At 31.8% G+C, this 12,841-nt stretch overlaps 1 protein-coding gene across 1 annotated transcript in view; it reads left to right on the top strand.

Annotated features, from left to right (window-relative positions):
- LOC124643844 (GTPase-activating protein CdGAPr) overlaps positions 1-8,049 on the top strand; it is a 39,138-nt gene extending 31,089 nt beyond the window's left edge. Inside the window, exons 25-26 of the mRNA XM_047182952.1 lie at positions 452-2,341; positions 3,409-8,049. Coding sequence (XP_047038908.1) covers positions 452-2,341; positions 3,409-3,487 — 1,969 coding nt within the window. The 3' untranslated portion in view covers positions 3,488-8,049. The remainder of the gene's footprint in view (positions 1-451; positions 2,342-3,408) is intronic.
- The last annotated feature ends 4,792 nt before the right edge of the window (positions 8,050-12,841 follow it).

Genomic DNA, 12,841 nt, shown 5'->3' with positions numbered 1-12,841 from the left:
ATCTCTTACATTTAATTTAGTCTTGTCTTGTCGATTTGTTGCATTTATTTTCTAACTAAATTACCTACCCATAATATTAATTAGGATTTTTCAATCAATTGGTAAAAAAAAATACAGATACAATTGTACTTTCCAAGCCATACTATTATCGGATATAATATCATCAATTTCAATTATTTTAAACACACATAAAATGTCAATTTTTGGATAATCGACTAAAATATCAAGATTTTTAATACAACATATTTGGTCTCAATATCAAACAATTATAGAATTCGATCCCGCACCATTGAGTTTGAGGCCGAATCACTGCAATTTACAAAAAAAAGTTAAGAATATGTTCTCATATATTTTCAAAAAAGCAACAAATTCCCAAGCCGAACATAACAAACCCCACATAAATGTTATAACAACCTAAATTTCCGCTTAAACTTAACATTAACACTTTCAGAGAGCGAAACTCGCCCAGAAAATCCAAAGCTCGATACAGTGGTATGCACTTAGACACTGATAAACAGACAAACAGGCTCAGTTGGCACGGCAAAGATGGCCATTCAACCCTCATCAAAATTGATTGGCCTGCAGAAAATTCCGTCTCCACATTAACTACAAGCACTATCAATTCTAGCCCTCTAACACCAGTCACACCTATATATGACCCTCTAGAAAGCGATTCAGAAATCAGCGAGTCAAATAAACATACTATACAGATTAAAAGTGAAATTTGTAACAACTGTGATCAAGAAAAATGCTTAAAATGTGAACTCAAAGCTACTGATTACGAAAACCTTAAAGATTTCTCCGAAGGCTTACATGACAGTTTAGAACACAGTCCGTTACACTCCACCGATATTAGCTATCAGAATCTTAATAGATTGTCTGCAGTTTCGAATTCATCCAACTCCGATCACACGGATAAGAAAAAAGATGACAATGATGCAATGAAGGTCATGACGTCATCTCACGAAAGCTCGTCAAGTTATTCCAACGTCAGTTTAACAAAAGCCGATGAGTTGTACGAATGTTATAACTATACACGACCGAATTACATTAATTTACAGTCGTCTAGTACAAGTAAAAGTTCGCCAGGGAGTCCCTTAAAAAGTCCTCTAAAATCTACCATTAGTATTACATTCCGATCTCCAAGTAAATCTAAGAATTTTGAAGACACACCCACAAATGATAGGGATTCGGTCTACGAAGATATTGATTTAGAAAAGAATTTGTCGATAGTTGAAGACGCTAGTGTACCTCAAACTGATGCAAGTTTGCCTACCCAACAGGCTTGCCAACCTGATGATCTTGAGGACTTAATCATACTTGAAACTCCGACTGAAACCAATCTTAATGACGATTTAGATGTCTATAGCCAAGTTAAATTCTTCAAAAAGAGTATTGATGAAGTTAATGCAATGTTGCTACCAGAGGACAGGCATTATGAAAACATTGCGTTCGAAACACAAAATGAGTATGAAAATATTAATGTTGGCACTCTCAAAATTTGTGACAAAGACCTTATAAATGTTGATAACACAAAAGAAAATGTTGAAAATGGTGAAAATGGCAATTTCAAAACTATGAATGTCAGAGAATTGGCCATCCGTTTCGAAAGTCCTACGGAACAAAAAGCGGCGTTCACCTTCGATAAATTCAAAGCTGAAATCAAATACCCAAGTTTGGAACGAAAAGACGAAAAACGGATATTGGAAGTCAAAAAAATCGACGTCAAAATTCCCACAGCGTCGCCTAAGGCTTATAAATTATCAAAAAATTCTTGCAATGCCAGATCTTTAGACGAGAACGCGTTTATAAAAGAATTTGGTAACGACGAATCAAACGATAGAAGAAAAAGTCTAGAAGTTAAAACGTCAAACAAGAAACTTCCAGATTTAAATTTAAATACCGAACACGAGCATAAAGTAATAATAACTCCGACCACAGAGAACAAAATCTCTTTGATACAAAGATTCGATAGGCCCGACATTAAAAACCTAATCTCTTTAGACTGTGACAAGAAATTAAGCAGAGAAAGAATAGAGAAATATAAGGAAGAACGGAGAAATTTTCTCCGAGAGAAATACAGTTCGCAATCTTTTCGTTCAAGTCCTGAACAGTTGACGCGAATAAAGATACGGAAAGATAAAGATGATAAAATAGAGAATTGTGAAAGGTTAAAAGATGAATTGCCTAAGTTTGAGAGGCGGAATACGGTGGACTTAGGGCAGAGGCTGAGATTCAGCCTGGCTAAGAGTAGCAACAACCTGGAATCGATCCCGTCACCTTCTAGTCCTGAAAAAGAGTTTCGGTGTGAGGGCAATCAAGAGAGCAGCCAGTTTGATAGGTAAGTGTGTATATATGCGGTGGGGGATATCTTTCAAATATAAAAAAAGATCCCGACGAATTGAGAACGTTTATGGAAAGTCGGTAAGGCACTAAAAAATAATCAATTATGTGGGGTACCACATACACCCATAAAAAGTTAAAGAAATACAAATTACTGGAAAATATATAGAATTAAAATAATTCAGCAAATAATTCAGATCAATGTCTATAAAATCAAATATAACTTTTCCTTTGGATTTCGTTTATCGATGAATTACCAGTAAAAAAAAATCGAAACTAATGGTATTGCCAAAGTAAGAAAAATTTGTTTACCTTTATAAAAAACTTTAGCCTTTAACTACTTCAGCTTTTAAAAGCTTGGTCAATTACTTTTTGGTTTTGGCCATAATTTGGCCTAGACCAAATATTAAATGATGATAAATAAATGAATGATACTGATTTTACGAATGGTTGAAAACACTCTTACACAGAAAAATATTTATAAAAAAAGATATCTCCCACGTCTCTTTATTTTCGTAGTAAAATCGTTTGTTTTGATTTTCGTGTACAATTGGCTTTTAATTTGTGAAGTTATAACATCATAACTATTTTAGTTTTGCACAAAATTTATGTGTATTTTTGAAGCTTAGTAAGTTACTGTTGCACCTATTTTTTTTAGATCTGGCAACTCTTTTTTTCTTTATTATTTTTTGTTAATTATTTGTCTAAATATATATATATTTTTTTTTTTTTACGAAATTTTTGTTTAAATAATATATAAGGAGGCACCAGTTTCTAATATTAAGTGAATTTATATTAACAAAATGGATATGATACTTTAATATTTAAGTATGTCTATGTATGCTATCGTATCCACTTTGTAATACAAATAATCAGTTACGAAAAATCTATACTTTTCGCCAAACTTCTTGGCGGTTCGTAACGAAGTTAAGATAACTAAGTGTACGCCATTAATTTGGCACCAACTATACTCGATTCATCTTTGTCAAAATTTTATAACTACGTAAACCAAATACAAAAAAACTACAAATTTTACTAATAAAATATATCAATTTTTATTTACAGAAAGGAGAAAGTTTCCCCCACATATAATATAAGAGATATGACGGCGATTTTCGAGCAAAAATCTCAACATAACGGTTGACATTGACAGAATTACTCATAAATGTACCATAGACTGTGGTGAGACTGGCGGCGGTTGTCTCTGGTCACGCTAAGTCGGCCATCTTGAAAAAAAAAATTGTAAAGAACGTTTTCTTTTTTGCTAGTATTTGTGAATGTTACAAAAAATATATTTATAGGAGAATTGGTTGGTGGATTTTCTTGGTTTGGTTAAGTGTCAGGTACATAAATATGAAATGAGGTATTTTAATATTAAATTAAAAATTCTGGGGTCAGAAATTAAAATTAGACATAAACGTTGACTTACACTGAAAAATCGTGTTAAAAGAGTAGAAGTAATAAATGTATATTGTAAACGAAATATACTAATTGCTTATCCCCATTATTACAGTCTTATACAAAAAAATACTTTAACACTGACCCATTTTTAAAGCAACCGTGTGTAAATTGTAAAATTGTTTGTAAGCTTGCTTTTTTGGTGAGATTTGTTACTTATGCATAAGTTGTGAAGTTTTTTAAAAAAATGTGTATCAAAAATCTATATGCGTATTATACAAATGATTAAAAAACCATGATAAGGTGACATTATCACAAAATTATGAATAATTGGAAAAATATAACATAAAAAATAACCCCGCAGTCTCACTACATTTAGCCATTAAATTGTTATCTTGTATATTAAACAAACAAACTCATTTTTATTGTGAAATGTATTATGAATAAGTTGTATTATGAATATATTGTTGTATACTTTATACATAATCTTAAATATTGATTGCAGAATCAATTAAAAAGGAAAACATACACAAATCTATACATGGCAAATATAAAATGTTTAAAGAAAGGCATAAAAAAAAATATTTTAATAAAATGTTCACTTAAAAAAAATTGTAACACCAATCGTTTTTCACCAAGTTGCCGAAAAGGAGGAGTTTTCAAAGCGGGTTTTATTTTTTTCTTGTATAGTCCAATCTGCAATTTGTATTTTTTATTATGTATAAAGTATACAATCCAATATATTTTAGTTATTATATAATAAGTCACTTGTTTCGTTATATTATTATTATTTATTGACAATTTATTTTTACTTATTATTATTAATTTCTTGTTTAATCATCACAATTTTGATCAAGTTTTGAAGCGATATATAAAAGCTGGATGCGAGAAGCCGAAAATAGATCTCAGTGGCGTGCACTTGGAGAGGCCTATGTCCAGCAGTGGACTGCGATAGGCTCATGATGATGATGATGATGATAAAAAAAACAGAGAGTATTTTTTTTTTTCAAAATATTTCCACAACGGAAAATAGATGAAATTATAATGATGTCCTCCTAGCCGATTATCGACCACGGCGGCTGTTCTCATGTAAGGAGATCAGCCAGCTGCGCAGGACATATTATAGTTTGGGCACATTTGCTTGGACTGCGGTGCACTCACTATTCCTTCACTCTCATAGCGCGATACGACGACAACCCGACACCACCGGAGAGAGACCACAAGCACGACCGACATTAACGTGTTCCCGAAAATGCATGTATAAATATTAACCATTTTTTTTTGTCTATTTCGCTTCAAAACTGAATCTAAACAAGTATTATTATTATATTATGAAATAAACAAATTAATTCTCATACGTTAAGTTGTTGACAAGGAATCTCTATATATATTTCTCAATGTTTTCTCGAAAAAACAATGGACTCGATTTTGGCGCCTTTTTCTATATGGATGACAAAATAGCTTAGAAATTTTAATGAGAAAGTGAAATATAACTTAAAAGTTTGGAAAAAAGGTTGATATTTCAATGTTAACTTTTGTTAGTACAATAACTTTAAAACGGTTGAGTCGATTTTGATGAAATATGTCCAAGAACCTGATTAGACACCTACTTTCATCCTAAATCGCGTCCAAATCGGATCATCCATTTTAAGAGCTACGGTACCACATTACATATGTGTAAACTTATAACACCCCTCTTTTTTCCGTAAGTGGTTAAGAACAAAACTCAACTACCGTATATTGGAATTTCAACTTTATTGCCATACTATTAAGTTATATTTTCAGTTGTCTGAAAATACCTCGTCACTAATGGTCGGCCCTTACAGATTTTTGGTTCTAATATGATACTTGAAAGTATTTGAGAATCTACATGGAAAAGGTGCCTATTAATTTTGACTGGAATGCATATTGTAGCGGGTTTCAATTTTGAAAACTTCTAAGATGGATCATGTTAAAAAAAAATACCTATACTTAGTTGATTAAAATTAATCCACTATTATGTCGTAATCATGTTTTCCAAATAAGAGTATTCTTAGTTGAAATCTGTTGCAGTATTGCCACATAAAAGAAATATTGTGTTGCCATATTGAAAAAAAATATAGGTAAATGATAATAATAAAAATGCATTTATTACTATATTTTTGTAAGCTGTATTTATTCAATAGAATAGAGGCTCTACATTAAATACTTGAATCTTATAGAAATATAAAAAAGACTAGAAAAATATATTAAAAATACTGCTACTCGGAATCTCGGGAACAATGCTGAAGGTTCTAACATTTGTCAGAATTTCTGACGCTTTCTGAATATGTCAGACGGTAGACGGATTGTTTTTTTAATAAAAATTTAAATGTTTAGTCAATTTATATTTAAATAATGTTCAATATTATGACATAGCTTTCTTTGTATATAAAATTAAGCACATCTTTTTGTAAAGTCGGAGGATTGAGTCGAAAACATATCGCTAGAATATACTAAACAGGTCTTTTTTTAATTATACACTGATGCATCTGCAGGATACTGTTACTGTTACAGCCTTTTTATCGTCCCACTGCTGGGCTGCGGCCTCCTCTCACACGGAGAAGGATTGAGCATTAATCACCACGCTTGCTCAATGCGGGTTGCTGATTTCAGACTTTATAGTCCAGGTTTCCTCAAGATGTTTTTCCTTCACCTTTTTATCAGCCATTGGTGTCCAAGACATACTTACTTTGTTCATCTTTTTCTGAATGATGAAATAGTTCCTAATCGGAATTGACACTCAATATGTTTTCGACTCAATTCTGATATGCGGACAATAATACAAGTCTATCTATACATTAAAAGCTTCGTTCCAAAATGTACCTATACTGAATAATCTTTCAAAGTCATCTGTATTTTATCATTTACGGCTGTTTATCCATCAGTTGATTTGCTTACTATCATCATCTGCCTAGCCTTTTCCCAACTGTTTTGGGTCGGATCTCCTCAACCCAGTTACCTGGGCAACCCAATACCTAGTAAGACTGGTTGTCAGACTTACTGGCTTCTAACTACCCGTAACGACTGCCAAAGCTGTGCAATGACAGTCAAATAGAGATAGTATTTTGATATTATGAGCAATTTCAAATTCTTATCTCTAGTAAGCAACAACAGATGGATTAAATATTGGGAACGGCCGATTAACGATTTTAATGAACTTCAAAATAATTTGAATTTTATAGTAATATAAATTGCATTGAATAAAAAAATACAAAAAAAATTGCTTGAACAGAAGTTCTTAATGACAATGTAAAATTGAATTATGGGTTTGGTATATAACTTGTTTTAAATCATCTGTTAAGTATGTTTATTGTTTATTTGACAAAGTATTTAATATACTGCCAATCCATCCGTTACTTTTCGATTAAATATTGAAATTGGACATAAAATATATGAAGATATTGTCAAAATTAAATATCCTATCACAACACATGGATGGATTGGTAATTGTAATCGGTAAATCTAGTGGCATGGTTCATCACGTATTTTCTGATTATCAACATCATAATATGACTAAACTAATTTCCAGAGTCTTCTAAAGTAGGGGAGTTTTTAAACAACCAATAGGATTTTGTTATTTAAATAATATTGGTCTCCGACCACTCAGTAGTTTCCTTGAAAGGAGAAATTCTATTGGTTGTTTCAAATCTTCCATTTTGGTCGATTATGGCATATAAATTAAGTTGTGCCCAAATGGTACTTGCTATTGGTGGAACTGGCCATTTTATATTGTTAATTTGGTACGAAAGATGCTATGATTATTATTTGAAATAATAACAGAATTTAAGTGCACGTAAATACTTTATAACCGACTGTGTCATTGCCAAATCGTGTTTCTCTTTCAAAATGTATTGTAAGCGACGCGAGCTAAGTCTCCATGTTTAAACTAAGCGTATATAAATAAATATTAATTATTATGTAAAAAAAATGTAACATAAAACTTGTATTTTTTGTTGAGGGAACACTGAGTTTGGTAGATTTTTCGTTCATATGGCAACACCTTTGTGTTATGGTAGAATTTGATTGAGTGACTAATTTTATATTTAAGCCAGTATTTTAAGTAAATTAACATAAAATACGAAATCTATCATTGATTTTTATGAACAATTTCTTCAGAAATGTACTAAATTGAGTGTTGTTTCAATGTTTAAGTTAAAAAAGGTGAGCTTTAAGCGTTTTCACTTATGAGGATGTCGCGAGGGCGTCTTGTACTGTCGTGTAATATATGAATATCCTTTATGTCAGCTTGTAGATCGTAGGTTATGACGAATAAAAAATATTGCAGAATTTTTGACTTTTATTTTAGGAATCCTGCATTTTCTATCTTCTATAAAATTCATTATTCAATTAAATATACATATATCGGGTGTGTCGTTCATAATCACATTAAATGAAATGCGTTAATATACTGGTTAATATATGTCGATTAACACAAAGATAAAAGAAAAATACCTAAAAATAAAAAAAATGATTTTTCCAAACAAAGTAAATGGAATAAAAATGTGCAAAAATTAGAACACCATATAAAAGTCAGTTATTACAAACAACTGAAATTCTCCCTTGAAAACTGACAGCCGTCAACTGATCAAAACATACGATACTCCTAACTTTATCTCTGCTTTACACATGATGTTGTATATTATAAAAACGAAAACTGACTCCTGTGGTTAAACCACTGAATGGATTAGGTTATTTTTTTTACAATTCGACATAGAATATCATAAAGTATATGCGATATAATTTAATGTGATTGTGAACGACACACCCGATATAAGAAGTTGTATTGGCTACAGTAATTATAACTCAAGGATGACTGAACCGATTAAACTTGTGAAATCAACACTGCACTATAAGTCCTCAATGTCTCACAGCAGCAGGTCCACTGATTACTCGAGAATCCTCAGAAATTCAACATTTAGGGAATGGGTATAATTTAGACAGCCACCAAAAATGTTTTTAAGACTAAGCCTAGGCACCAAATGAAATAAACAACTCAAAAAAAATCAATTTACTTTATTATGAGGGCCCTAATAACTATATAATATGATCCAAAATAAATGAAATAACATCAGAAGAATCACAAATATTATTTTTGGTTCCTAAAATGGATCAACGGTCACCAAATTCTATCCAACTCAAAGATTAATATTACTACCAAAGCCGGCCAGCAAGACGAAGCTGCGGTGGTGAGCGTAAAACCATCTGCGACGATAAGCTCGCATGGGACCGCCGGAGCCCCGCAGCGCCGGAGCCGTGACAGAAGCCATGCTTGCTGCATGTTGCGTGCTTACATTTTAAACGTACTGAGTTACACCCAAATTCATATAACAATAAATAAGCGACGTACGTTTGGGAACCCCAGTATATTCATTGGTATTTGGGAAATATTCTAGCGATCGTTAGCTTTTTTAGCCTAGAAAAAATTACCAAATTAGAACTCATGGTATTACATAATTGGTAACAGCTAAGTAGTGACAATATATAATATTTAGTGTATTTTTAAGGCGTCCATATATATTTTTATGACAGACAATAATAGGAAGAAAATGGATTTATTTCGTAATATTTTAGGAAACGTTATTTGGTGACCATTAATCCATTTTGGTAACCGTTTAGAAAATTTTTTTGGTTGCGAAATAGGTACTTTTTTGGGCGGCGTTTAAACACATGCCTTAGGGAATTATTAACGCGGAGCGATGTGTATTCGTTACAATGCGAATGGCAGCTTTGTCTTTGGCGGTGGAAGAAACCCAATTTAGAAACCCAAGCGAAATTATCAAATGACACTCATTTGTGTTACTTTTTATATGAAAATAAGCGAAATAATGTTTTAAGATGCGGGAAAAATAACTTATTTATTTTATTTATTACAAGCCGTTTTCCCGCGGTTTCACCCGCGTCCCGTGGGAGCTACTGCCCGCACTGGCATAGAATATAGCCTATGTTACTCGCAGATAATATAGCTTTCTAATGGTGGAAGAATATGTAAAATCGGTCCAGTAGTTTTTGAGTTTATCCATTACAACCAAACAAACACACAAAGTTTTCCTCTTTATAATATTAGTATAGATAAGCGAAATAATGTTTTAAGATATGGGAAAAATAACTTATTTACTTCATCTAGTATTAAAAAAATATCTTAATTGAAAAAAGGCATTGACGTTTCACCGATTAATTTTGTATAAAGATTTTTCAAATCGTTTTACAAAAGGCAGTTCAGGTATAAAAATAAAACTTGAAAAATATAAAAGCAATGTTTATTTACACAAGTGGAGTTATACATAACTATACTATACCTATTAGAATGACAACAGTCTTAAAAACTTGATCTTTATGCTAAACTACATTGCGAGACAGTTTTCAGGAAAAAATGATTTAAGTATGAAGTTTTAAAACCATATCAATATTGACTAGTCGGCAAAATGTACTGAATTGACTTAATTATTTTATTAGGAAGAGCTCGTAGGTAAGTAACAACCACATCAGGTCGATCGATCATAAGTTTAAGCAGCGCTTGGCGCGGTCGCTCCGTGGATGGGTGACTGTCTTCCGTGCTTCGGGACCTGGCCACCATTTGAACGTCTTCGGCAGCCGTTACGAGTAATCAGGAGCCAGCAAGTCTGAAAACCAGTCTTATCAAGGGGTATTGGGTTGCCCGGGTAACTGGGTTGAGGAGGTCAGATAGACAGTCGCTCCTTGTGGCACACTGGTACTCAGCTGCACCCATTTAGACTCGAAACTGAAGGAATTTGGAAAAGGCTAGACAAGTGATGATATGGTGATTTTAAACATAATTCAATGGTTTTAAAACTTCATAAAACATTGATATAATCTTAGAATAAATTATTGCATTATAGTAAGGAGTGTAAGAGTCACACAATATCTACTTGAAGACAAATATTGTTTTTATGTTTTTTTTTTAATCGTAAAGTGCATCTTCTAAAGATTGCAGAGCGTGAACAATATTTAGATTTTTGAAAGAGCTGCTTTCTATAATTATTTTAATACTTTTATTTATTAAAACAAAAATCGATATTTATTTAAACTGTAATAATGTCCTACAAACAAGCTTACAAGCAGACATTTTTATTATAATTTTTAAAAAAATTAATTTAACAATTTCATAGCACCTCGTTTCACTAATTGATAATTTTTTGACTCATCAAGCTTTGGTGTTGAATCGAATAAATTTTAGTCGACTATTCGAATATTTTAGGCGACAACACTATAAAAAACACTCAAATCATAAAACTTACTAAAAACTATAAATTAATGCTTATTTTAAAAATCAACTTATACGTTTAGTGACTCGAAAAAATCGCCTAAAATGAAATGGTCGACTAAAAACTCTTCAATTTATAAAATTACTAAGGCGTGACGGGAAGCTTAGTTTAATTTAAAACGTTCAATACTTTTCACTTATTAATATTTAGGTTATAATAAAATCTATGGAGTGATAATTTATTTTAAGACTACGTATAAACTATTTTTCTCACACACTGCAAGCAAAGATCATATTTGTCTGTAAATAACTTAAATTAGTAATCAATACACAACTAAATACATTTCAAAATTATAAATTCGCTTTTATTAATTATTAAAACGTTCATTCAAGCATAGAATAGTTCATTTACATCTCTGTCAGAAATCAGAACCTCAAATCTGACATGGTTAGCTTCGAGTCCATGTTTTTGCACTTAGATTAAAATATAATAAAAAAAAAACATTGAAATAAAAAAACCCTACTTTTTTATAAACCCAAAAAATACATTTAAAAAGAAAAAATATAAAAAAAACGTTACTTTTCGTCTAAAAACTAAAAAGTCGACTAAAGCTACGGAAACATATTAGTCGAATCATCGTAATACATATTCATGTTATCAATAAAATACTTTTTTTTGAGCACACAATTATGTCATGGGAATTTTATTTATAATAATAGTTGGGAACTACCTAAAAAAAGAAAAATATACGCGGTCAAATTGAAATCCTCCTTCCTTTTGCAAAGTCGGTTAAAAGAATAGCACATACCTTTAATGTCATATTACAACTTATAACCATTCGACAGAATTTGTAAAGAAAATATGTCAAATTATCGTATTTATTCTACAAACAGTTGAATTATAAATATCAACCGTTATATCACTAAAAAATACATACATTAATAGGAACACATTGGTACAGTTTTCAACAAATAATTATGCCTTTCTAAAGTCAGCCATTTGATACAAACATTTTTGAGGAATAGTGAGTGCACCTGTGTCTGCGCAAATGCTCGTGCACTATAATATGTCCTGCGCAGCTGACTGATCTCTTTATATGAGAACAGCCGCCGTAGCCGAATCGGCTAAGAGGACATTTTCAAACATTGAGCATATTTTGACTTTTGCGCAGCTAAGTTCAGAATGGCATAATTATTTGAAGCTGTACTTATTTTACATACTTCATGGATTCGGAATTTTTCTTTCAAAATTAACACATTGACACTTTTTTCATATATTTTACGAACAACTTAATTATATTCTTCAATCATAATAAAATTAAGAAACTAGCCAATTTTTTTCACTACGTAAAACAACCTTTATGAGGATATTTACCCATATTTAGGGGTAATTACCCTTATTATCAAGGGTAACTAGCCCTAAATTTTGGGTAAATACCCCATTCAAAAAACAATTAAAATTCCACAATAATTTAACTGCCAAACTATCACACATTATATTAAAACCCCGATCAACAGGACTTAACTTCACCAAAAAAAATATTTTTTCAGAAAAATCATACCGACTTCAAGAATACACTTAAAACTGACAAATAATAATAATATACTGAAAACCTCACCAAAATCGGTTCAACCGAACGCGAGGTAATCACACACAAATATAACACATATACAAAATGGTCAAACTTATGTAGAACCTCTTATTTTGGAAGTCGGTTAAAAACAGTATAGTATAATCATCGGCACGAATCTTGAGCTCTGACCTTCACCTGCGCAGAAGTGAATTATTGTGTCCCTTTTGTGGTATGAAGTGAGGCGCGGGGGCGGGCTAAAGCGGTGATTGGCCCGCAGCGCATC

This window comes from Helicoverpa zea, chromosome 28, assembly GCF_022581195.2.
Source record: "Helicoverpa zea isolate HzStark_Cry1AcR chromosome 28, ilHelZeax1.1, whole genome shotgun sequence".
NCBI lineage: Eukaryota > Metazoa > Arthropoda > Insecta > Lepidoptera > Noctuidae > Helicoverpa > Helicoverpa zea.
This window is presented reverse-complemented; position numbering and strand designations above follow the sequence as displayed.